Below are 23,065 nucleotides of genomic sequence, written 5' to 3' on the forward strand. Positions count from 1 at the left end.
CTAGGCTGCATGGTTTGCACGTATAGACGCAAGCATACATGAGAGTGGAGCTTTCCATACAACACAGTCTGTCTGCCCTTTCTCTGGTCTCTGTACCCAAGCTACTCATTTCAGTCTGAGAAGCCAGGTTTCGGCACCGTTCGCTTCATTAGTCAACAGTGACTGGAGTGTCAGTTTCTCCACCCGGCAAATGCAGTAACACTGCCTACTTTACAGGGAGGTGGGGTTCAGGAGGAAAGACGGTAATGTACATAAAACCCTTGACATGATTCCTGATGCCAAAGATCTGTTGTAATGATCAGTTCTGCAGACTCGAAGATTCTAGCGTTGGAGGTGGGAAGGCAATGGTTTCCAACAGCAAGGCTCCACTAAAAGGGCAGGTGGAAAAGCTCAGTCTCCTGCTTGTCCTCCAGCAGTGAGGGATGGGTTATTACAGTTCCTCAAAATTAGGGAGTTGGAGCAGTTTTTGCTTCCTCGAGAAGGGATTGAGAGGATCCCCACTCCAGCTCTCTCTCTGGATCTCGGTTACCCACTAAGATCGAAATCGGGACTTTCATTTTCCTTATGAAAAACGAGGTGGTCAGTTCAAGCAGGAGAGAGGCTACATTGTATCAGCAGCAAGTTTAGGACTTCGCATCTGGGGATAAAAATTGCTGGTTCTTATTTGGACTTTTTTCTGGTTTGGATCTAATGATAAGATTCTCAGAAGGCCACTCTCTTGTTGGAGCCCTTGGCCCACTTAACTGACAGATTGTGAGGATGTGCTTCATGTCCATCTTCCCTTTTGGACCCCAGATCCTCTGACGGAAGAGATTGTGTGTTTGTCGATTGCTGCATCCACGTCCTCACGGAGTCTGGCCTGTGTACTTCTGATTGACTCTTAGCCAAAGCAGTATTTCAGACTCTATGTAAGTGGACAGAGAAGAGGTGAGGAAGGAGAGGTTAAAAGAGAAATGGATCCTCTGACAAGTAGGTTATTTTATCAGGCGTCCTATGTTGAGAGACAAGCAGAGTGAACCTCAAGTCTGAATCTGTCCTCTTCCCCGAAGGGGCCTGCCTAAGACTGGGTACTGAGCCTTATGAAAGGCTCAGATAGGCAACATAATAATATAGATCATAAATATATATTATGATCTTTATATATACATATTATGATCTTTATATAATAAAGATCATAAAATGCAAATCAACTTTTTTCTGTGATGGCAATGTTATAGAGAGCTTTTGAATTATTTTGGATAACTTTGATAGTCACTTAAAAATTTAGAGTCCTAATTCATAAAGAAGGTGGGGAGATAGGGCAGAGGAGGGCCCCAGGAGCGAACCATAGTGGGGTTGGTGTCAGACTTCCCTTGTCCAGACTTGAAAATCTTTCACTGCTTGAATCTCTTCTTTTCTAAATCAGAACTACAATGCTGAACAAGAGATAAAACACCTAGACTTTGTTTAGCAATGGACTGAGATGTGATACGACTTCAAGGCTATTCTATGTATAAAATATGGTGGTTAATTATTTTTCATCTCTAGTGAAATGTGTAAATCTGAGATGACAGAAACTTTCAGGTAACAAAAAGGACATAGGATAGAGCCAAAGGAATTTTTTTTTTTAATTTGAAGTTTAGGGAAAATGACAAAATTTTTAAGAATTTGAAATTTAGGGAAAATGATAAAGTCTCCTATTTTTAGGGATATTTAGGAATAAGGTAGAGTCCATTTCCCTGAGGTTGGAAAGAACAAGGGGCAATTCTTTGTGAACAATCGTAACCACTTGGTCTTCCTTGTGCATCAATAAGAACAGCAAGACCACACTTGAGGGAAAACTGTACGAAATCCGCTCTTGGAGCTCACAGGGTAGGGGTCTTTTCTCACAGAGGATCCTGTCCAAGCAAAACTATTACTACGGCTCTGATGGAAACTCACGTGGAAGGCTGATCTGTGAGTCCTATGAAGCTTATTTGAATTCGCATGTGTTAAGGACCAAGGTTTACCTCATTGGCAATAGTGAGTGGACAATATTGAGGGGACGATTTAATATTGAGGGGACAGTAAAACCTAGTCACACAATATATCCCGTCTCCACCAAACAGCGTTGACAACCACCACAAAAAAACCTATCACAAACTGGGTAGAATCATGCTAACCAAGGCTTTTTATATTTCTTCAGGCAGGGCAGATCGCATCTTTACTCACAATGCTTTTCCTTGGTTTCACCAGCGATATTAGTCATTTCAAAACCTGGATGAGTTTCTCCTGCTTCTTTCTGGGACCAGTTCTCTTTCCCAAAGACCGAAGCCCCTCTTCACGCGGGATGACCCTCCAGGCTTTCCCTCCGGAGCATTTGTTGAGGGGGCGGGGAGGGTGAGGGGAATGTTTGCACAGGGCTTTCCCTGAAGGGCAGTAGGAACAGCTATTCGAAAAAAGGAGCAAATCCAGGTTTTCTTTGAGATTCCCGGGGCAGAGATGGCGGTAATGAGGTGTGACCCACAGAGCTGGATTTTCCACTTGGCCTAGCTTTGGGAGTGATTTTTCATTGGAGTTGGAGTAAGAGCATTAAGGGCCAGAGACAGTGACATGCAGCAGTAAAGGGCAAGGGGGCCCCGGGGCTGGGAGATTTGATAAATCTGGACAGTATCTCGGAAGGCAAAGAGGCCCCCAGACCGCCCTCAGGGCCACCTGGAACTGAGGACAGGAAACGGAACAGCAGGTTTCAGTGAACAGCACCTAGAGGAGAGAGAGGCCATCCTGGTGGAGAGGCCTGCCCCCTGTGGGGTTCATGGGGGCAGGTGACACCCTCCTCTGTCCCTGCTCTACCCTGGGGCTCTGTACATGTCCACTTCTGTCTCCCTCACGTAGCGGGCATGATAGGAGAGGATCAGAGAGTTCCAGCGACTTGCCCCAGGTCACAGAATGAGCATGTGAACATATTTGGTCTAAAATCAGACTCCAGAATCTTTCTCAGACTCCACTGTTCTTTCCATGAATAATGTTTATCTTTGTTTCTCCCTTTCTCCCAAGCTTTACAAAGAGACACTATCTCCCGGAAGGAGAAATATTTGGAGGTTGTCAGACTTACTGACCCATGCATTTGGTGACCCCACGGAACATCCCGGTGGCTGGTCAGAGCTCTCAAGAAAGCAGCTGCCACTTTCTCTTCCCTAGGGAGCTGGTTGGGTGAGCTCCTTTAGTCACTGAAAGTCCCTTCCCCAGATAGACTCTGGTTTTCCACCGGCTTCTCCCGCTGCTAAAATAAAACCGGGCTAATCCCTCAACCATGTAATGTCAACAGGTGCACTCGCCTCTCCAGCATTTGTCAGAGGTGTGAAGAGGTCCTTTTTTTTCTGTGCACAGCTTTGCTCCTCTGGCCGCCACATGTCTGTCCTGATCCCTCTGACCTCCTCTGATTACTTCTGTGCCTGCTCTGCCAAAAGCCTCTTCACAGCGACTGTTTTCTCCGGTTACCTCCGGCTGAACTTGGCTTTCAGAGTTACCTTCGCTTCTCTTTAAAAAGCAACGTCCAGGGGCACCTGGGTGGCTCAGTGGGTTAAAGCCTTTGCCTTCGGCTCAGGTCATGATCTCAGGGTCCTGGGATCGAGCCCCACATCAGGCTTTTCGCTCAGCAGGGAGCCTGCTTCCCCCTCTCTCTCTGCCTGCCTCTCTGCCTACTTATGATCTCTCTCTCTCTGTCAAATAAATAACATTAAAAAAAAAAAAAAAAGCAACGTCCATGGGGATAGGCGCAAGCTGTGGACAGGGCTGTTTGGCCGTGAAAAGCTCCGCTTGTCCCCACTCCCCTCCCCCCCCATTCCTACCAACCCCACGGATGCTGTCGGATGACCTTCTCATGTCCTCAGGCCACAACGTTGCCATTGTAGAAAGAACTAGCAACAAGCGCGTGAGGAATTGATGGCTCTAAGGGCAGGTTTGGTCTGGGTTTTAGTCCTGCTTCAGAGAAAAGAACTAACCACAATACAGACACGATGGGAGCACAGTCCAGCACACGGCAGCCCCACCTGACCATTCCCCAAACAAGCAACTGCACGGGTAATGCATCTCACAATTTATTCACTTTGGGCCATAGGGCCGCTCGAACAGACTTTGTCCACATTTTCTTAGTGCATTTTTTTTTTTTTTGGAATTTGAAACCATCCATTAAAATAAAAGAATTAGGTCAAATACACCATAGTTAAACAGATTTGAAATTTGTTTTAAATGTCAGACTAACACCACCATTTAATAGCCAACAGTTTTTAAGGAATAAAGAAGAGCAGAAAACCAAATAGGAATTTGGGGGCATTTTAGGAAAAGCAAATCACAGAAAGTTCCATTAAAAGCATCTTTGCGTTGTTAAACTTTTCAAACTTCCAAAATGTGATTTTTGGCCATTATGTGAGTATTTTAGAGACAGAATAATTTTTTTTTAAAGGACACCTAATCCATTTCTCTAATGAGTGATCAAGAATGCAGGGGGTACAGGTGACTTCAGTTTCACAGGCAAATAAATAGGGGGAACACATTTGTATGTCTATTTTCTGATTACATCTTATTCCAGGTAATGAGGGTGCTTGGTCCAGATGGGGCTCTTCAGGGGCAGAATTGCTGGACGGTGTGAGAGAAGTGGGGGCTGAGCTCTGTCACATCTTGCTGGGAGAGAATGAAAATCAGGTGCAAACAAAAGACAGTCCTCTGTCGGCTTGCTCTTTGCAGCTCAGGAGGATGAGTAAAACATGTTCACCCCAAGAATTATTTTTAGAGAACTCTGGGGAGAAAACCTGGAGCCCCTGATCTGCAGACAGTGACAGGGGGTTTGGTTGGTGGTGGAGGACCCCCAGTGCAGTGCCCCTGGTTAGAGCAATGATTTACTCTCCACAGGTGACGTGGGCCCAGAACTGAGCTGTCTGAATTGGAGGCACAAGAAAGCAATTTCGCCTTCGCTGCATTTGCCCCAGGAGCCCATGTCCTTAGGGTGAGGTCTGTTTGCTTGATGCCGATGTCACCAGTCTCTCGGCCTGTCAGTCCTCTCATTCCTGCTGCTAGAAGAGTTGTTCCTGTTTCCCCTTCTGCCTTGGAGCTGATGGGGTAACAGAGCCTTCCCGAGAGAGAGGAGCCCGAGTTGTGGGGTCAACACACAGCGGTGAGATGAAGACACAGAAGTAGGTAAGCACCCAAGACTTGGGCCCAGAGACAGTCACCTGTGAGGACAACTGTGTGACAAAGTCCAATCCAGAGCCCTTCTAATGGGGTCAGGAGCCTGCGGGACACATACAGCATTCCTTCCAAGGAGGTGATTAGCTGGTCCTACTAAAGAACTATCCCAGTTGGGTAGGGGGTTGGGTTCAGCCCTCCACCGGACTCTGAGGATTCTCCGTCGTCCCTGGACCTCGGAGGAGCAAGCTGGTGCTCTGGGATGTCTAGAGCAACGGATGTGGAGGTGCAGAGGGCGTCACCTCAAGTCTGAGCAGGAGGCCCAAGCTGCTGGCCTCTCTGGGCCTGGAGGCAGCTGGATGAAGAGGGCAGTGTCGCTCCCCCTCGCTGGTAAATCTCGGGTGAGGGTGGGAGGGGTCCCGAGACAGTGAGTTGACTTGGATGCAGCTTTTATCCATGTCAGGGCTGCATACGACAGGGGATGGGAGTCCCCTGATTCTTCAAGGCTTGCCTTGGCTTCCGCTCTGCTGCCCTGCTCGCAGGCTTGAGTCTCCCTCCAGCCCCTCACCGTCCTGGGGGAATGCACACAGAACTGACTTGACAGAGGGGGAGTGGAGCATTTGGCAGTGGTGACTTGCTGCAGTCCCTGTATTTTCATGAAACAGCACCAAGATCGACTGCTCCCTCTCCCTCTCTTAAAGCTGGAGGCTCAGAAGACAGGGATCTGGTCTCTCCTGACCACATCTAGGTCATCATCCAAGGTTAACAAAACCTGGAACGAGAGGGGCAGAGAGATGACGGGGATGCACAGTCACAGCCTGGGTAAGCACCTACCCACACAGGCTGGCTCGAGCCCTGCCCTTACTTGCCTTTCTGTCCCCTACCGCTTTCTGTAATGCAGCGCTCTCTACAGGCGATTATTAGGATTACATAATTCATGTATTAATTCAAATGTTTATCAGGGGTCTATGAGGTGCTATTCTAAATGCCAGAGATATAGTTTGGAACACAAGGGACAAAACTCCCAGCCCTTCTGGAGCTTACATTTGAGAGACAGCTTCAGACGTGAAGCAAATACCTGAGTACAGTATAGCATGCTAATGAGGTGAGCTAAGTATGGTGTACTGGGTAATAATATGCAATAAGAACAGTAATGGAAATGAGACTATGGAGGGGACACAGGAACTATGGGGTGAGGAAAGGTAAAAAAGTACTAATAGGGTGGCCAGGGAAGTTATCACTTAGGGACATTCGGCTTATGATCTAGAGAAAAGGAAGTCTTATTGCATATAAAGTATTGCTATATAAGAAATTCACAACCCTCCTCTTCCATCACTTCTTCACGTGGAAACTTTCACCCCACTTTTGTTTATCTCTTTTTCTCTAATGAAAGTGTTTATCAGAAATAAAAGTCACGAGGAATGAGGTTTATGCGGATTGTTGAACTTCCCCAGCTAACCACCAGAGGGCAGCCCCGCTCCATTCTCGAGACAGTGTGGCAGCAGCACGCACTCCGGGCAGTGCCGGGCGCACAGGTCTCCTTCGCCAAGTTGTTTTGCCGGCTGAATCTGTATCCAGGCACCGCGGAGTTTTACTCTGGAAAAATCTCTAAATGAGGTTGAATCGATGCCAGGAGTGATCATCCAAGGTTGTTAGTATATGCACAGCTTCTGGAAAGGTGTTTTGGCCCGCAAGAAATGGAGGGGATTACAGGAGAGGTCTGGGGAGACTGGTGAGAAGCAGCAGAGGCCTGGGCTGCTCTCCTGAGTACACTAGGAATTTGTAAAATATCTGTAAGATATTCAGTGGGACTGGAAGGGGAGGAGGAGTGTGAGGGCAGCACAGGGAGGAATTATCTAATGTCACCTAAATGTGAGCGAATGCCAAAAGTGATTCTTGGGGCGATTCGTGGCATGCGAGTTCTAACAACAAATTCAGTCCGGACCAGGGGCATTTAAGAAAAACCATTTTGCGCTCTGTCTTAAAGTATTGGGGAGTAAAAGGAAAAGGAAAATAAAGCTCTAACTGAAGGAGAAAAAAAATAAAATCGTCTGTATACTGAATTACAATGAAGAACTGGAAAGGGAAGTTTGAGAGAAATACAAAAGGGTAAGGAAGAGGGGGAAAAAGAAAAAAGGTATGGGATGTGAAGAAAGAAGAAATTAACAAAAAGGTATTTTTAGGGGCGCCTGGATGGCTCAGTCAGTTAACTGTCTGCCTTCTGCTCAGGTCATGATCTCAGGATCCTGGGATCCAGTCCTGAGTGGGGCTCAGCAGGGAGTCTGCTTCTCCCTCTTCCTCTGCCCCTCCCCCTCCTCCATTTCTCTCTCGCTCACTCTCTTTCTCCCAAATAAATGAGCAAAATCTTTTTTAAAAAAGTATATTTCTTTAAAAAAGTATTTATCAACTCACCAAGAATGAGAAGAACAGAGCAGTGGCAGAGAGGAAGTGCCAGACGTCATGGTCATCAAAGAAATCCAGCAGGATACACTCCCGGTTCTTTTCCCGGGATTCGGCTGGGGTGCCCTGGAGGAAGGTGAGACAGGATGTGGGTGAGCATTCCCACAGTTCAACTCTTCGGAGGACTGAACACCCAGAAAGCTACGAAGACACTACTGGTTGCCTGGCTCCACAAGTAAGCTTCCAAAAAAACATGAGTCCACACAAAAACGTGTACACCATATTCCCCACGGCTGCATTCGCCAGAGCCAAAGAATGGGAACAATGCAAATGTCCGTTGACTGATGAGAGAGGAGGAGTGCTGTCTCCACACAAGGGAGTGTTATTCAGCAATAAAAAGAGATGGCTACGGACATACGCGACCCCATGGATGAGTGCCTGCGCCAGACTCAAAGGCACATGCTGCATGATAAATGAGTAAGAAATATCCAGAACAGGCAGAACTATAGAGAGAGATTAGCGGTTGTCTATGGCTAAGGCGTGAGGGAGACATGGGGAACGACAGCTAATGGGCCCAGGCTGGCTTTCTGGGGTGATGGAAATGTTCTAAATCGATTGTGGTGGTGGAGAGTGGAGGCCTCCTCTCTGTTAGTGGATACAATCCTGGGCTCCCAGGCCTCAGCTCTCCTCTCTGTGCCACGGATTTAGAAAGGCCGGCAGCTGAGGATCTGTTTATGGATGCGGGTGACGAGAAGAACACAGATTTTTACACACATTAAACATTACGGGGGGGTGGTGGTGGTGGGACTGTCCCACGACGTGTAATGAAGATCAGTTCTGCCCCATCTCGAGGGCCACGTGATGCGCGGCCCTGACCGCCAGGACAGCATGCCATTTATTTATTTATTTATTTTATTAAAGATTTTATTTATTTATTTGACAGATAGAGATCACAAGCAGGCAGAGAGAGAGAGAGAGGAGGAAACAGGCTTCCCGCTGAGCAGAGAGCCCGATGTGGGGCTCGATCCCAGGACCCTGGGATCATGACCTGAGCCGAAGGCAGCGGCTTAACCCAATGAGCCACCCAGGTGCCCCGACAGCATGCCATTTAGGCGTGGATGGAAAACAGCATCTCTCTCAGAAAAAGCTTCCGTTTCAAAGACAAACAACCACAAGTGTGTGAAGAGAGGGAGGTAGGAAGGCCCGGGAGGCAACACGGAGGGAGTACATTTCCTTGGCCAAGAAAACCACCCTCTTACCTCCCAGCTGCTGAGATTCTGGAAGAAAAAGTACAGCGAGGCGGCCCACATCAAAGCTGTGGCTACGATGCAGAAGAGCGGGATCGGAAGGAGCTTCTCGGAGCTTCGAAGCTGTGGGTGGGAAGCAGACGCTGCCATGCTGGGGTCCTGCGTGTCCGCGTCCCAGGGCTGCGGGGGTGGGGGCGGACCCCCAGCGCCCCCTCTTACCTTCATGATGATGTAAAAGGCCAGGTAGAGCAGCAGGTTACAGATGAAGATCCCCAGCATGTAGGAAGCGAAGTCCCTGGGCCGATAGACCAGTCCAAAGAGCGCGCTGGGTGTAAGGAGAACGACTTTGTAGGCATCAAGGTGGATTCGTAACTGTCTTCGCTTCTTCACTCCCCGCTTGTATTTTGGGGAGGAGGGTGATTAAAAAAAAAACTTGAACCTCCATAAATGACTACCCCTCCTTCAGACCTGGCATTTTTGAGGACTGTAAGAGTCCCGTAAGTGGAGGTACCACAATCATCTTTCATGCCTAGGTGTCCTGCAGCTTTTCATCATTCTAAAGAACACCACAACTGACTGAATCCCTCCAGACACAGTGCGCTTTTCTCTCTTCTTCTTCTTCTTCTTTTTTTTTTTTTTTGCATTTAAGATTAATTCATTAGACTGGATTACTGGAAGTAGAATTATCTCAAAAATTGCCTTGACACACATTATCAAATTCTTGCTCGCTGCCTATGGTTTTTAAACCAGTACTGGAGTTTCTTTTGGTTGGGGTTTAGCATGAGCCTTCAGCATGTCCCACATTTCCGTTCAGTTACACTAAAACTCTTTATTATAAGACCCTTCCTATGTCCTTGTTTTGAAAAGCTTGTTTTTGTAAATACAGACACCTACACAAACATAGTTGGATTTCTATCCTCTCCACGCTGCTTCACTAATTTGTTGCTAATTTCTAATTTTGGGTCACTGTGTTTTTATTTTAGAATGTGTCATTATCTGATTAGGCTAGCCAGCGCTACCCAGTATGGTGGCTACATGTGGCCATTTACATCTAAATTAATGACAATTAAATAAAATAGAAAATTCAGTGCCTCAGTCACACCAGCCACATTTCAAGTGTTCAGTAACCATATTTGGCTAACAGCTACCATATGGGACAATGCCGTGTAGAACATTCATATCACTCCAGAAAGTTCTATTGGATAAAACTGGCCTAGTCACTATACTCCTCTGCCCTTCGTTCTGTTAATCTTCTTTTGCAGAGACCTTTGGAAATTTTATGCTAAATAGGCAAATAATTTCAGAATAAAATCCTATTAACTTAATTCCAATTTCAAGTTGAAATTTATGCATGCACTTGAGAAATAATATCTTTACAACAGCTGATCTTCTCACCTAGGGTGCGACATCTCTCTTCGTTCAATTAAGTTTTCCTTTATGTCTCCTAATAAGGTTAATTAAATTTTCTGCAGAAAGGGTCCTCCTATCTCAAAGTTTATTCCGAAGTATTTGAAGTGTAAAGCTGTTCTTAATGGACTCTCTTTTGGTTCACTTTGTATTCCAATCGACTTTGTTCTATATAGTATAGGAAATTTCCTCCTCCCAGAATTTGAATTCTTCAATATACCAAAACCTCTTGTATACTTTTTACTCAGATTCACCCATTATTAGCATTTGCCGCATTTGGTTTATCTCTCTCTCATTCTGTGTGTGTGTGTGTGTGGACTTACATATATATGTACATACATCTCTCTCTTTCTATGTACACACACACACCATCCTTCATGACCATATAAGAGTGATTACTTTTAAAATAACATTCATATTAAGTCACATCATGACTTACAGGACACCATGTCCTGTAATGTCCACAAGAAACTGAGGATGGAGGAACGAAGAGGATGGTGACCCCCACCAGGCTATCCTAGTGTTGGTGTGTCATCACACCTCATTCATCCCTGCAGGCCATGATGCCCAAAGAGTTCCTGTGTAAGAAAAGAGAGGCCATTCACCTTGTCTTGTGAGCAGATTATGGTTTGGTTTTGGTTACAGGAGAGGCAGGGACAAGCCAGGTGATTGTCAGTACTGGGGACATGGTTATCGGTTACTCGTTATCAAGCAATTGGTCCCTTTCCTCCTACCAGCACCCAGCACCCTTTCTTGCAGTCATCGAGACTGTGCGGTCTGCCCCTAAATAGTGGTCAGGAAGAGCACCAAGCGCCAAGAATCACCCACCTCAACATATCTCTATGTAAAGGAGCGGTCCTTCACAGGTGTAGGCCTTACCTGGAGGTAATCCCTGGGTGACAACATTATGGGCAGATTTTTCCAGAAGCATTACCCCAAATAAGTTTTGAATTGTCATGACCAGATTCTGGCTTCCCCTGAAGAGGAATGCCTCTTCTTCCATTCCTTTCATGTCTTAAAGAGGGGCAGGGGTAGCGAGTCATCTTTCTATCAAAGGTCGCTGAACTTTCTAGCACATCAGCTAAGAACCACAAATAAAAGCAATTAAATTTACTGATTTTTTGGAGGGGCTAATAAAATCTCTCACTTATTCACATTTTAAAGTTGAGAACACGTTGTATAAAATATAGATAGAAAATATGTGTCTGTTGTACTGTTCTATTTTGAAGGCATTTGAAGACAAAAGGCCAAGGTGATAATGAAGGGGAAGAAGAAGGAGGAGGATATTGGTGTGGTAGGAAGATTGAGACCTACAGGGAAAGAAAGAAAGAGGAAAGAGACTTGTACACCTCCGCCCCCCCCCCCACAGTAAGAAAGGGAAATGTCTTCTGGGTAGCATTTATGGAGAGTTCTGCAAGAATTTAAAACTATTCTTCATTTTTACATCTAATCACTTAGTCTCTATCGTCTAACTATCTGCGTAGTCTATCCATGCAGATAAGAAATTTGATGTTGGTCTTGTTGAGCAAATGAATTCAGTGCATCCGTGCATTAAACTCAACTCAACGCCTGAAGAGAGGCCACTGTCGATACACAAGGCTTCTTGGCGCACTCTTTGCAGAAGGAAAAAGTACCATTCTTTCAAGTCCCCGGGGCAAGCACAGTCCTACACTCACCTTAGTTTCATATTTCTTTATAAAAATGACAGCCAAGGAAAGTGAAACCACAGTTTTCTAGACATCAACGAAGAGAGAAGACGTGTCTTCCTAAGACTACTTACAAGGACCAGTTCACCAGATTCCCCACGATGAGCAACACCATTCTGTCCTGGTAAGAAAACATCAAATGAGAGGCTGCACACATCGCTCTTCTTTTAACCTACCACCTGGGAAACATCTATTACAGGAAGACAATTGCCCGGTGGAAGAGTTTCCATGGTTCTTAAGAAAGCTGTGCCGGTAGTCGGCCCCTAATCCGCCATGAGGACCAACGGCAAGTCCGGGGATTGAGCAGACCAAACAGCGTCAAAGAAGATGTGAGTAAACAGAACTCTTACTGATTCCCCCCAGTGCTGAGAGTAGCTGGGCAGCTGGAGCCCACTTCTCAGCGAGCAGTGTCTACAGCTGACTCTGTAGTTAAAAAGCACTAAGCTGCTGGTCTTCCCCGGCATTGTGTTACTTCATGGGCCATGAAGTGGCTTGTGGGACTCACCTGGGAGCCACTGGTTTCCTACCCATTACTCTGGCTCCAAGGAGGCCCTGAAGTTCCCAGTCTCTAAACACACAGCCTCAACGCTAAAGACACTAGTAGTGGAGAAAATTGGAAAGGTCCATCCCAGAGGAAAATGACTCTGATAGGGATTCATTCATATCTGGTCCTGCACCTCTGCATACAACTTAAAACTTTTAGGTGGTTTCTGATTATACTTTAACTTGTCTGGCCTCGTTGGCTTTGTAAAAGTGGCGATGCTCTGTCTTTGTGGGTGATCCATCCAGTTTGGATGAAATATCTTCATTTAAAAAAAATGAATCCATCTATTAGAAAGGCTAAAGCATGGGTCCCGCCAAATGTTAGCGTGCATGTGGAGCAATAGGAAGGCTCATTCACTGCTGCTGGGAATGCCCAATAGTACAGCCACTTTGGAAGACGGTTCGACAGTGTCTTAGAAAAGTACATATAGTTTTGCCATACGATCCAGAAACTGCCCTCCTAGGTACTTGTCCAAAAGAATTTAAAATGCCCTAAAGCATAGGACCACACAAAAACCTGTGCACGATTTTTTTTTTTTTAAGTAGGCTCCATGCCCAGTGCAAAGCCCAATGTGGGGCTCGAACTCACAACTGTGAGATCAAGACCAGAGCCGAGTCAAGAGTCAGTTGCTCAACCGATTGAGCTACCCAGGCACCCCTGTGCAGCAATTTTTATAGCAGCTTTATTTATAATTGCCAAATTACAAATTGTCCCTCAGCAGGTGAATGGATACACAAAGTGTAATGCATCCAGACCATGGAGTGGTATTCGGTGCTGAAAAGTAATGAGCTACCAAGCCATGAAAAGACACGGAGACATCTTAAATGCCTAGTAATAAGTGAAAGAAGCTAATCTGAAAAGGCTAAAATCTGTATTATTCCAGCTATATGATGTTTAGGCAAAGGAAAGACTATGGAGACAGTAGAAAGATCAGTGGTTTCCAGGCATCAGAGGGGAGGGGGAGTGGGAAGAACAGGTGGAGCCCAGGGGATTTTTAGGGCAGGGAAACGACTTTGTAGGATACTAAAATGGTGACTCCTGTCATTACAAATTTGTCAAAACTCAAAGAATGTACACTACAGACTCAGAATGATTATGACGTGTTCGTGTAGGTTAATTGATTCTAACAAATGCACAGATCTGGTTGGGGGTGTGGATAGTGGGGGAGGCTGGGCATGGGTGGGGGAAGGGATCGATGGGAAATCTCTGTATTTTTGGCTCAATTTTTTGTGGATCCTAAAAAGCGGCTCTAAAAAAATAGTCTATTGGCAGGGGGGCGGGGGAGACAGCCTGTATCCCTTAATGTAAGCAAGCAAACAAACAAAACATTAATTACTCTTCCCGGCTCACAGCTAAAACGTGCTTAACTCCCCAAAGACTCACAGGATTTTTAAGTTTTCACATGAATAAAACCCTATAGGTTTGGGGCCTACAGCTCCTGCCCAAGCACTAGATGCCTCAACTATTCTCATATTGCTTTATGTAAACATCCTGGGATCGTACACTGTTAATTAGTACTTAAGGAACTCTGGTGTGCCAGGCCCAAACAGCAGCACCAGTTCTGGTGACAGTACCCTGTAAAGGTCCCCCGTGACTCAGGGGACATATGTGGCCTTGCTAAGGTCACTGGCCCGCCAGCCAAGATAGAGCTGGGACCAGGGCCCCCATCCCTCTGCTCCGTGGAGCAATGTATAATATACTGAAAACAATGGTGACTTTTTAGGACTTGTGTTTCAGCCACTAATGAATAACCACAATTTTGAAAGAATATTCTTGCCCACTGTAAAAAAGTCAAACAAGGTATAAAAATCAAACAAATGTATCCCGTGGAAATCATAAGTTCTTACTGAAAGCAACTGGAGTGATAGGTGCCCGGGTTCACTTGGGACAGGCCTGGTTCATGCCTGCTGTCTGGGTACAATTATGGAGCGAGTGTCTCTTCCCTTTCCCCAAGTGAAATAATCATATTTCTTCGGGTGATTTTATACACGGATGCCCTGCCTTGATCCTTCCCCACAGCAATTGTCACTGTTTAGTAGTTTTCTATGTATACACATATGTTCTCTTTATACACTAGCAGCGTTTCATGTATAAAAATAGGTCCGTCCCAGCTTGCTTTCCCATGAGCGAGAAGAGTAAGTAACACGCTTCTTCCCCCTAACTGGACCTCCGCCACCCTGGGCCATCTGGCTCTCTCGAGTTAGAGAACCTGAGCGTCTGCCCCGAGCCTGCCCCGCCTCCTGTTCCCGCGCTCTCTGGGAGAAGGCCAAGGCACACAGGATGTGCACGTACCATGTACAGCGGCCGGCTACACTGGTGGACAAAGTCCGTGTAGAACACCATCGCAGCGCGTCGGAAAATCCCCAAGTCTGCCGATGACACAATCGCATGGGAAGGCTGAGTCAGAGGTCATACAAGATACTCCCCAATGGCCCAGGCTTTGAGGGCCAAGATGATGTTGCCTTCACTTTGCTTTGCACACCGAATAGGTCAGCAATATATGCTGGCCTTAAAAAACAGTGCCTGCGGCCCCCAGGCTGTCCCAGGGGGCAAGCAAGATCCAGGCATCACCCTGCAGAGAGGCAAGTGAGGGGGGACAAGTAACAAGCGCTCACCAGTAATGTGGGTGGCTGGCCAACCCTTCCACGGGCCCCTTGGGCTAAGATTCCCTTTGTTTACAGTTCACCCCAGTGCAGGTTCCTCCAGAGCAGAGATGTGATGGGGCCCCTCAAGCTACCTTAAAACACCTGCTCTCTCTAGAGAATGGGGAATCTTCGCTTGCAAAAATTCTAATCTATATTTCTCCATGTAGTTCTAAGTCAGTAAGAACTGAACCCCGGGTACTGACATTTATGAAGCACGTTCGGAAAGCCTAAACGTATCAGGAAGCTGGAATCAGAGGGCTGTAAGTTAAGAGGGCGAGAAGTAGACAGGAAAGGAAGTTTTAAATGCTGTCCTTCAAAAGCATAGGATGAAACACAGCAAGTGTAGGTGTTATGATTGTCATATGAACCGAGTGAGGGTCACAGGTAGAGCAGTCTTTCTGTGCGCCGTCTACCCCGCAGACATCACAGGAAGGCGGCGGTCTGCTCAAAGCCAGCATTTCGGTGAGGGGGGACCCCAGCTTTGTTGTGAACGCTGTTCCCCTTCATGTCTACCCCTGGGGTCAGTGGAACCAGACTTCTCTAGACTGGCTGTACTGAGGGATGGAGGAGCGAGGTGTGGGTCCATGCAATAGCCCAGAAGAGGCATGGGGCAGGCTGGGTTGGAGTGCATCCCTGACCCCGAACCCCTCTCGACCCCCTCCCCCCACTGATCTTCCTCAGCCTGGAAGGGGGTTCTTGGGTGCAGAGCTGGCAGGACAGCCCTGCCGGTCACTTTGTTAAGAAAACAACCAAGAACCCTGGGAAGGGTGGCTGAACGTTACCTGTATCAGACCCGTCTGAATCAGTGGAAAGCAGAGAAGAAATGAGAAAAGAAAATGGTGTAAGAAGGTAGCCAAACAGGTAAACTACTGGTCATTTTTATTTTTCCTCTCAAGGCGATGACTTTCATTTTATTTTCCAATTAAAAAAATAATATTTTCTCATCGTAGAGAACACAGAATCTTTCTGCCTGGCTCAAACATTCCCAAGTCTACTATTCCTTAGAGGGAAGCAGACGTCTGTCTCTCCCCATCTCCTTTGGGCACTGCTTGCAATGTACTGTCCGTCCTCTCTCATGAGCAAACCCCTGGCTCTGAAGCATAGTCAGGATCTGGGCAAGGAGCTCTCTGGTTTTCTGTTTCCTTAGGAAATGCTCTGCCCCATCCCTGCTGCTTTTCCCATGTCCACGTTCATTTTCAGGTAGGGCTTGAGGGCCACAGAGAAGGGTGTAGGTCATTCTAGAAATCAGAGACAGCTTATACAATGGGGCAGTAAGACTGGTGTTGACTGAGCCATGGTCCACTAGCCCAACTTCCCATCTTTGGACTAAATATAGTTGCGACCACTGTCACCATAGAACGGTACATTTTCCTTTAGACACTGGTAAATCTGTGATCACTTGAGGAAGACTCACTGAGTAGAGAAATTGAACATCTCAGTGATGTTATGCACTGGCTGTCCTCCATTGACCTTGGCCACACCTCCGTCCCGCACCGTGCCCCCCAGAAGGCTGACTGCAGGACCCTGTAAGTGGCTTTGCTCCTTCTCCATGGATTTGGATAGTGGGAAACCCCAGCAGGAGATTGGTGGGGCTCAGGGACGCGTGTGAGCTCAGAGCGTCCATCCACCTGGTGCCTTCCCTGGGAGGTTGTCTCAGACTGGCCCATGTCTGTCATCTAAAGGTCACTGCTCCTTTCAGAGTGACTTCCTCTCCTTCCACGTTTTGGTAACCGCTCCCTTCCTGTCCTTTGGGCTTCCTTGCTGCTGACTCTAGGTTGCCAGACTATCCCATTTGCTCTCCTCTACTTCGACCTTGTCTAGGGAAGGGTCCCTTTGTGATCAAAGCCTCCATCTTCATGTGTGACATCTTTTTCCTGTTGAGATGTTCCAGACGATCACATGGTCATAACATAATACATTGCATTTCTCCTTTCTTAGAAGGTAAACTAATATAGTAAGGCAAAATCGCATGGGGCAAAAGTAGTATAAATATACTAAAAGCTCCCTTATGTATTATTAATGGCCCCTACTGTCACATATATCTGAATTCAAGTTTGTTTTTCCAGTTCTGGGAGAACCCGGGAGAAGCCAGAACAACAGCGCTTCAAATTATTTTCCTTTTCAAAGTTGACTTTGCATGACTTCACTCACCTGTGAGTCTGGAGGTTGCGACATGACCAGAGCCCAAACCAAATGCTCTACACAACCACTTAGCGATGCTTCCACTGGGCAACTTGAAGATACACTGGCTCTGTTAACGCCAAAGGCAAATCTACTGACTGAGCCCAAGGGGAAAACTACACTGCTGAAATTGTTTTATTCAGCTTTCCAATTCTAAAGCGGCTTGTTTATGTAGAATCACTCCTAGACCTGGCCATATTTTAAAGGTCCTTGATCCCCAGTGAGTGAGGGGTCTGCTGGATGAGGGAGTTACTCCTTCTCCTTCTGGGCCACATTCTGAAATCCCAGAGCCCAGAGTTCCCTGCCCAGATGGACCCGAGTTCATGCAGAGCCTGCGTAGCCCCCTTCCTCTGTCGATCTTCCTGAGGGCATTGGGCACTGTTAGAGTGGGCACCTCTAGGGGAAAGGAGTGGCCAATTGGATGTTGCGCAAGAACGTCGATGTGCACATCTGTGAGACTGCTTAAGATGCAGGACAGAGCCAGAGTGGAAAGAAAAGACGGATGGGGCTGGAGACCAGCTCTCCTAATCAGCTGTGTTCTGGAGTGTTCTTGAGGAGCTGACAATTTTAAATTAGAGCCTGGACCTTCTAGGTTGTAATGAAGGCATATTATATTCATCAGTTTGTTGGTCTCCTTCTCTCCCTCCCTACCTCCCTTTCTTCCTTTCATATATTTAATAGGTTTTTTTTTTTTTAGTTTGTTTTAGAACTTCAAAATTTTTACACATATGATTATGTGGACTTTGGGCTCTTTAGGGATGGGCCTATGTTTATATGTAATTAGTTTTCTTGAACTATATAAAATTATATTTAAGCCTGACTTCCTGGCCCTTCAAAGGACTGGGGAAATGTAATTCTCTACAATGACTCAAATCTGTTCCCGCATATAACGAGTGATGGCCCCAGATCAGAAACGGATTTTCATGGAGCAGTCAGTGCTCTACGGTGATACATTGTTGTGGGGAAGTTCAGTCGGGGTCCTGCCTGTTAAGAATGGTAAGTCTCAAAATATCCATTCCAGTCCCAGAATTTGAAAACAATATAGAATTCATTCTCGATAACCATTTAGCTTGCTCAGAGAAATGCTCCTTTTAGACGCTACAGACTGAAAAGGATTTCTCTAGGTGGAACGAGTGGCGCGATGGGTGCACCATTCTTCAAACACACTTTCAGAGTTCAGTGAGTTATAAAGCACTGGGACTTGGAGCTGGAGGTCTGCCTCAGTCTGAGGTAGGGCAAGCTTAGTTCTCGGTTGAAAAGAGAACTGGTGGCAACAGTTCGCAGTGATCCAATACGGAGAAGTTACTAAACACAGAATTCAGAGACCGTGTTCATGATGACCCCCAACAAGACAATGTTTTCTTGGGGTACGTTCATCAGTGTGTTCAGTATAGGGTAACAGGTGACTCACCTATCTTGAAACGACCCACGTAGTAGATCTGGGTGCTGAGGGCCAGGGACACCAGGATATGGATCACAGAGAAGATGACCCAGAACCACAGGTCATTTTTTCCAAACACCTAGGAGTAAAGATGGATGTTACCTTCATCGGGGCCGTTCCCCACAGAACTCATGAAAATCATTCTGTCATGTATGCATACGGAGTCAAACCCCAGCCGTGCATGCATTGTGGTGTCTCTCCCCCGCCCCTAACCTCTGTGAGCTCAGCTCCTAACCTTACTGCGCAAAAACGAATGGCTACCTGTGACAAGGGGAGAGGGAAGAAATGGGGGAGGCACCGAACAGCAACAATGAAAGGGCAACAGGTGTAGAGTTGGGGGCCAATACTCTTCAAATAACTGCACCCAACGCCCACATGTCCCTGCACATTCCACGAGTGGTGTCCACTCAGTCTCTCCGATCAGCTTGTCCGTCTATATGCTGATCTCACGTGAGTGAGGTCCCAGCTTGACGGCGAAACTCTGCAGGGCTAGCTTTACAGGTGCCTCTTACATTATTAGAGATAACTAGTTCCGTAGGTCAGTAAAATACCATGAATTGACCCCCGATGGCAGCCTATCAGGAACCAAGGATTGTGGTTCATTTCGAACCCGTTCTCCTGAGGTCAAGCAGCAAACAATGGAATACCTCCTAAGGGGGCGCCCCCAGGAAAGCGGGGCTGAAGGCGGGGTGGGGGGCAGGGAGGTGGGCGGCAGGGAGGTGGGCACGCACCACTCCGAGGACGGTGAGCGTGATGACCGCCGCGAAGGAGGCGTAGGCGGCGTAGGCGCTGGCATTGATGTCTGGGTGGCGGGTCTGGTAGAGCTTCAGCATGCAGAGGCCGGCGATCATGTACATGAAGGAGGTGTCTGAGGGCACACAAGGGGAGCGGAAACAGTCGGACCCAGTGGGCCACAGACAGATCCTCTGGAGCCTGGGAACCCCCTGCCCTCAGGCCCTGGAGTATTTGTCGCCCACGGACTATGTGGAGACCTCCATCGGACAGCCTCCGTTGGCACGTTCTCTAGCCAGGCCCCACACATCCCATTCCTAAAGCCCTCTGAGGCTGTTCCTACTTCACGGAAGCAAAGCATCTGATGACACGGTAAGTAACTGACTATCCTCACTTGCGGAGGAATTTGTGTTTAAAAGCTGCTGTTCAGCAGTTGTAACAGGAGCCCATACTGGTGACAGTTAGGGAGCTGGGACAATAAAAAGCATCCTAGGTGGCCTGGAAGGTCCTTATCAGCGTCCTGAAATAGAACCACATTGGTCGCTGCTCATACCCAGCTTTACAGCCAAGGGATGGAAAACAGCTAGAAATGAAATGTGGTGTAGCTGCATGAGAGGTATGGAAATGCAAATTCAAACAACAAGGCAATGTCCCATATTGCTCAAGAATATAGTGAAACATTTAAATGTTGGACAATAACACATTCATGCTGACATAGGGGAATGAGAACTCTTAGGCAGCTAGTGGAAGTAGGAATTAATACTCTGCAGAAACTGAGTATTTTGACAAAATGGAAGATGCATAAGCCAGGTGACTCCAAAATGCTACGTCTAAGTGTCCCAGGGAACCTATCCCACATGTGCACAGAGAGAACTACGTAAGGGTGTTCGCTGGACACTGTGTGCAATGTCTGGATGGTGCCCCATAGATGCAGTGTTCATATTTTTATTACAGAAGATGACAGTCCTTAAAAATGAGTGAACTGGATGTCCTTGATTCAATATTGGTAAATCTTGAAATCATACCATTGGGTGAAAAAAAAAGTTACAGAACAGAGGGTGAAAAAAAAAGTTACAGAACAGAGTGTGATAACTAAATATTAATTTACTACAAATGTAGCAGAATTATAAAAACAAACTGGACTGATAAATATCAAATTAGTCATAGCTATTGCCTCTGGGGAAGGGGAGGAATAAGTTTGGAAAGCAGTTCAAGGAACCTCAAACTTTATCACGGCGTTTTATTTCTTAAAAAGTAGATTTAAGGCAAATATTTAAAAAATGTTGGCATTTGTTCTGAGTGGTGACTGATAGAGTTCTCTACAGTTTTTTCTACTAAAAATGTTTCCAACTAAAGAAAATTAAATGTGACAGAATTTCTGTGGTGTTCTGGACAGAGGCTAGAACACAAACATAAAAATGACTGCTTTTAAAATCCCTATCTTGAGTGTGGGGGTCACTGTTAATTGCCTACTACTAGCATCAGTTCTTCCCCGCCTCCTTTCTGACATATCAGTACTAACTCAGATATCTTGCCCCGTTTTCAATTCAGAAATGCATGCCTTTGCTATTTGTTTTGGCAAAGCTAACTCCAACCCCTGGTTCTACCAATGGGTCTCAGTGATCTAAAGGTAGTGCCCCGCCTTTGCCACCATGATCGGTGTACCAACCCATGCTTGAGCTAACCGTGGGCTTCTGACTATTTAAAATACTGAGGTGCAGAAGAACGTCATCTGGGGGTTTTTGGCAAAGAAATTTCCTTGCTTTTAAATGAAGGCTTTTGGAAACCAGCTTGCTGCTTCCACCAAACATCATGAAGTAGAGACGGGAAGCCAGGACCTGCTGTAGCTATTTTTGCCCTCATGAGTTTCCTAAAAGCTTGAGGATAAAAATCAGCCTACAGGCCGAGCCCAACCCAAGGCATTGCAGAGAACTGGAGCCACAGCCACCTGACAAATCCATTGCAAGCTTTTCCCACCTTTGCACTTGCAGAAGGTGAACTGATAATTGTCCTTATTATTTAATCCAGTTGAATTGGGCTTTCTTTTTTTTTTTTTTTTTTTTAAGATTTTATTTATTTATTTGACAGAGAGAGATACAAGTAGGCAGAGAGGCAGGCAGAGAGAGTGAGAGGGAAGCAGGCTCCCTGTCGAGCAGAGAGCCCGATGTGGGACTCGATCCCAGGACCCCGAGATCATGACCTGAGCCGAAGGCAGCGGCTTAAACCACTGAGCCACCCAGGCGCCCCTGAATTGGGCTTTCTATTATTTTCAACCCAAAGCAGTCTAATTGCTAAGCTAAGCCAAATTATACTAAGGGAAAATTCCCGATGTCTGTTGGTGGATTCTATCTGCCCATGGCCCACCTGCAGATCTAACCATGGGATCATCATTGAACATTGAGCCTTTTGTAGTCTGAAAGGTGGTCAGAGAGAAAAGATGGTATGACCCATGAGAACCATGTCCTGTGAGGAGGTGCCCTCAAATCACTTTAGCTCACATAAAATATCATTTAATTCTTGCACACATTTGGGGAGGGTCCCAGGACACGACTCCTATAACTCAGATCTGTGTGGTTGATGGAAATTCTAATTACCAAATTGGAAGTTGGAGTAATTAGGGCAGACGTGGTAACAAGCACTGAGCACTCCTTCCATCATCAATGCAATACCCATTGCATAGAAAACACCAAAGTGTTTAGGAATCCCATATTCCTGAAAGAGGAGAGAGCATGGTCAGTGGAAAGATACCGACTGGTGATATAGCCATACAATCTGGAAACCCAAGTTTCTGGCCTCCTGTTATTCTTTTCCTGTGATCCAACACCACACAATCCAGCCAGATGTCCCTCCCCTTTGCAGATACTGTTCAGAACCATGACCCTTCCTAGCTCCCACGTCTCATTTGGCTGCCCTCTCCTCACCATGGCAAAGATATCCTTGGCTTCCAGGGCTCTGCGATGGAGAATGTCCCGGCGCAAGACTATCAGCAAGAAGAGGAAGCCCAGGAGCACGTGGCCCAGGTTACTGAGAATGTTGTTGAAGGCACTAAGGGGATGAGAGGGAAACCATGAGAGAGTCCAGGCGATCCAAGAGATTTGGAGAATGAATGAAGGAAGGAAGGAATGCACGCATGAACGAGCAGGTGAGTACTCTCAGCATCCCATGTTTTCTGCCCCGCCTTCTCATCAGATTTCATAACTGGCAAATCATCAGAGATCATCTTTAGCCTTACTCCTTTATTTTAGGATGCCTAGCCTGTGATAATGTGTCTGTCCGTTTCTGCCCTGGATGCCTGATCGGCTTCCCTGACACCCACTCAGTCCTCTCTTATCCCGAGGACTGGCGTGGAATGAATCCTGGGAAACAGCTGCTTCAGGGATGGGCAGCTTGGCCAAGGGTTTCAGCTGCGCTGTGAGAGGGAATTTTCATGGCCAGACCCATGCTGTGCCTGTCAATATTCAGCTCTGTAATGGTGAAGTGTTAGCTGGTCGTAGCCGGCTGCTTTATTTCAGGAAACTGAGGCTGGTTTAGTTCTGGAACAAGAAGCCTGGTTCCCAGCTGCCAGATGAATGCTCTTTCCACTTCCCCATGTTCTGGAGGGCAGAGCATGGCCTTGGAGG

At 46.6% G+C, this 23,065-nt stretch overlaps 1 protein-coding gene across 5 annotated transcripts in view; it reads right to left on the bottom strand.

Annotated features, from left to right (window-relative positions):
• Positions 1-4,051: 4,051 nt before the first annotated feature.
• The window catches only part of SIDT1 (SID1 transmembrane family member 1), a 94,060-nt gene continuing 75,046 nt past the window's right edge, over positions 4,052-23,065 (bottom strand). For 3 of the 5 annotated variants that reach the window (XM_046003168.1, XM_046003166.1, XM_046003169.1), the window contains 11 exons: positions 22,367-22,490; positions 22,040-22,157; positions 19,445-19,581; positions 18,684-18,792; positions 15,874-15,888; positions 14,739-14,815; positions 11,977-12,023; positions 9,009-9,114; positions 8,802-8,912; positions 7,555-7,668; positions 4,052-5,914 (listed from right to left, as the gene is read on the bottom strand). In XM_046003168.1, the coding sequence (XP_045859124.1) occupies positions 5,852-5,914; positions 7,555-7,668; positions 8,802-8,912; positions 9,009-9,114; positions 11,977-12,023; positions 14,739-14,815; positions 15,874-15,888; positions 18,684-18,792; positions 19,445-19,581; positions 22,040-22,157; positions 22,367-22,490 (1,021 nt within the window). In that variant the 3' untranslated portion in view covers positions 4,052-5,851. Of the gene's footprint in view, positions 5,915-7,554; positions 7,669-8,801; positions 8,913-9,008; positions 11,507-11,976; positions 12,024-14,738; positions 14,816-15,873; positions 15,889-18,683; positions 18,793-19,444; positions 19,582-22,039; positions 22,158-22,366; positions 22,491-23,065 lie in introns of those variants that run through there. The other 2 variants (XM_046003167.1, XR_006818069.1) reach the window with 2 other exon arrangements.

Source organism: Meles meles, chromosome 4 (genome assembly GCF_922984935.1).
Source record: "Meles meles chromosome 4, mMelMel3.1 paternal haplotype, whole genome shotgun sequence".
NCBI classification, from domain to species: Eukaryota; Metazoa; Chordata; class Mammalia; order Carnivora; family Mustelidae; genus Meles; species Meles meles.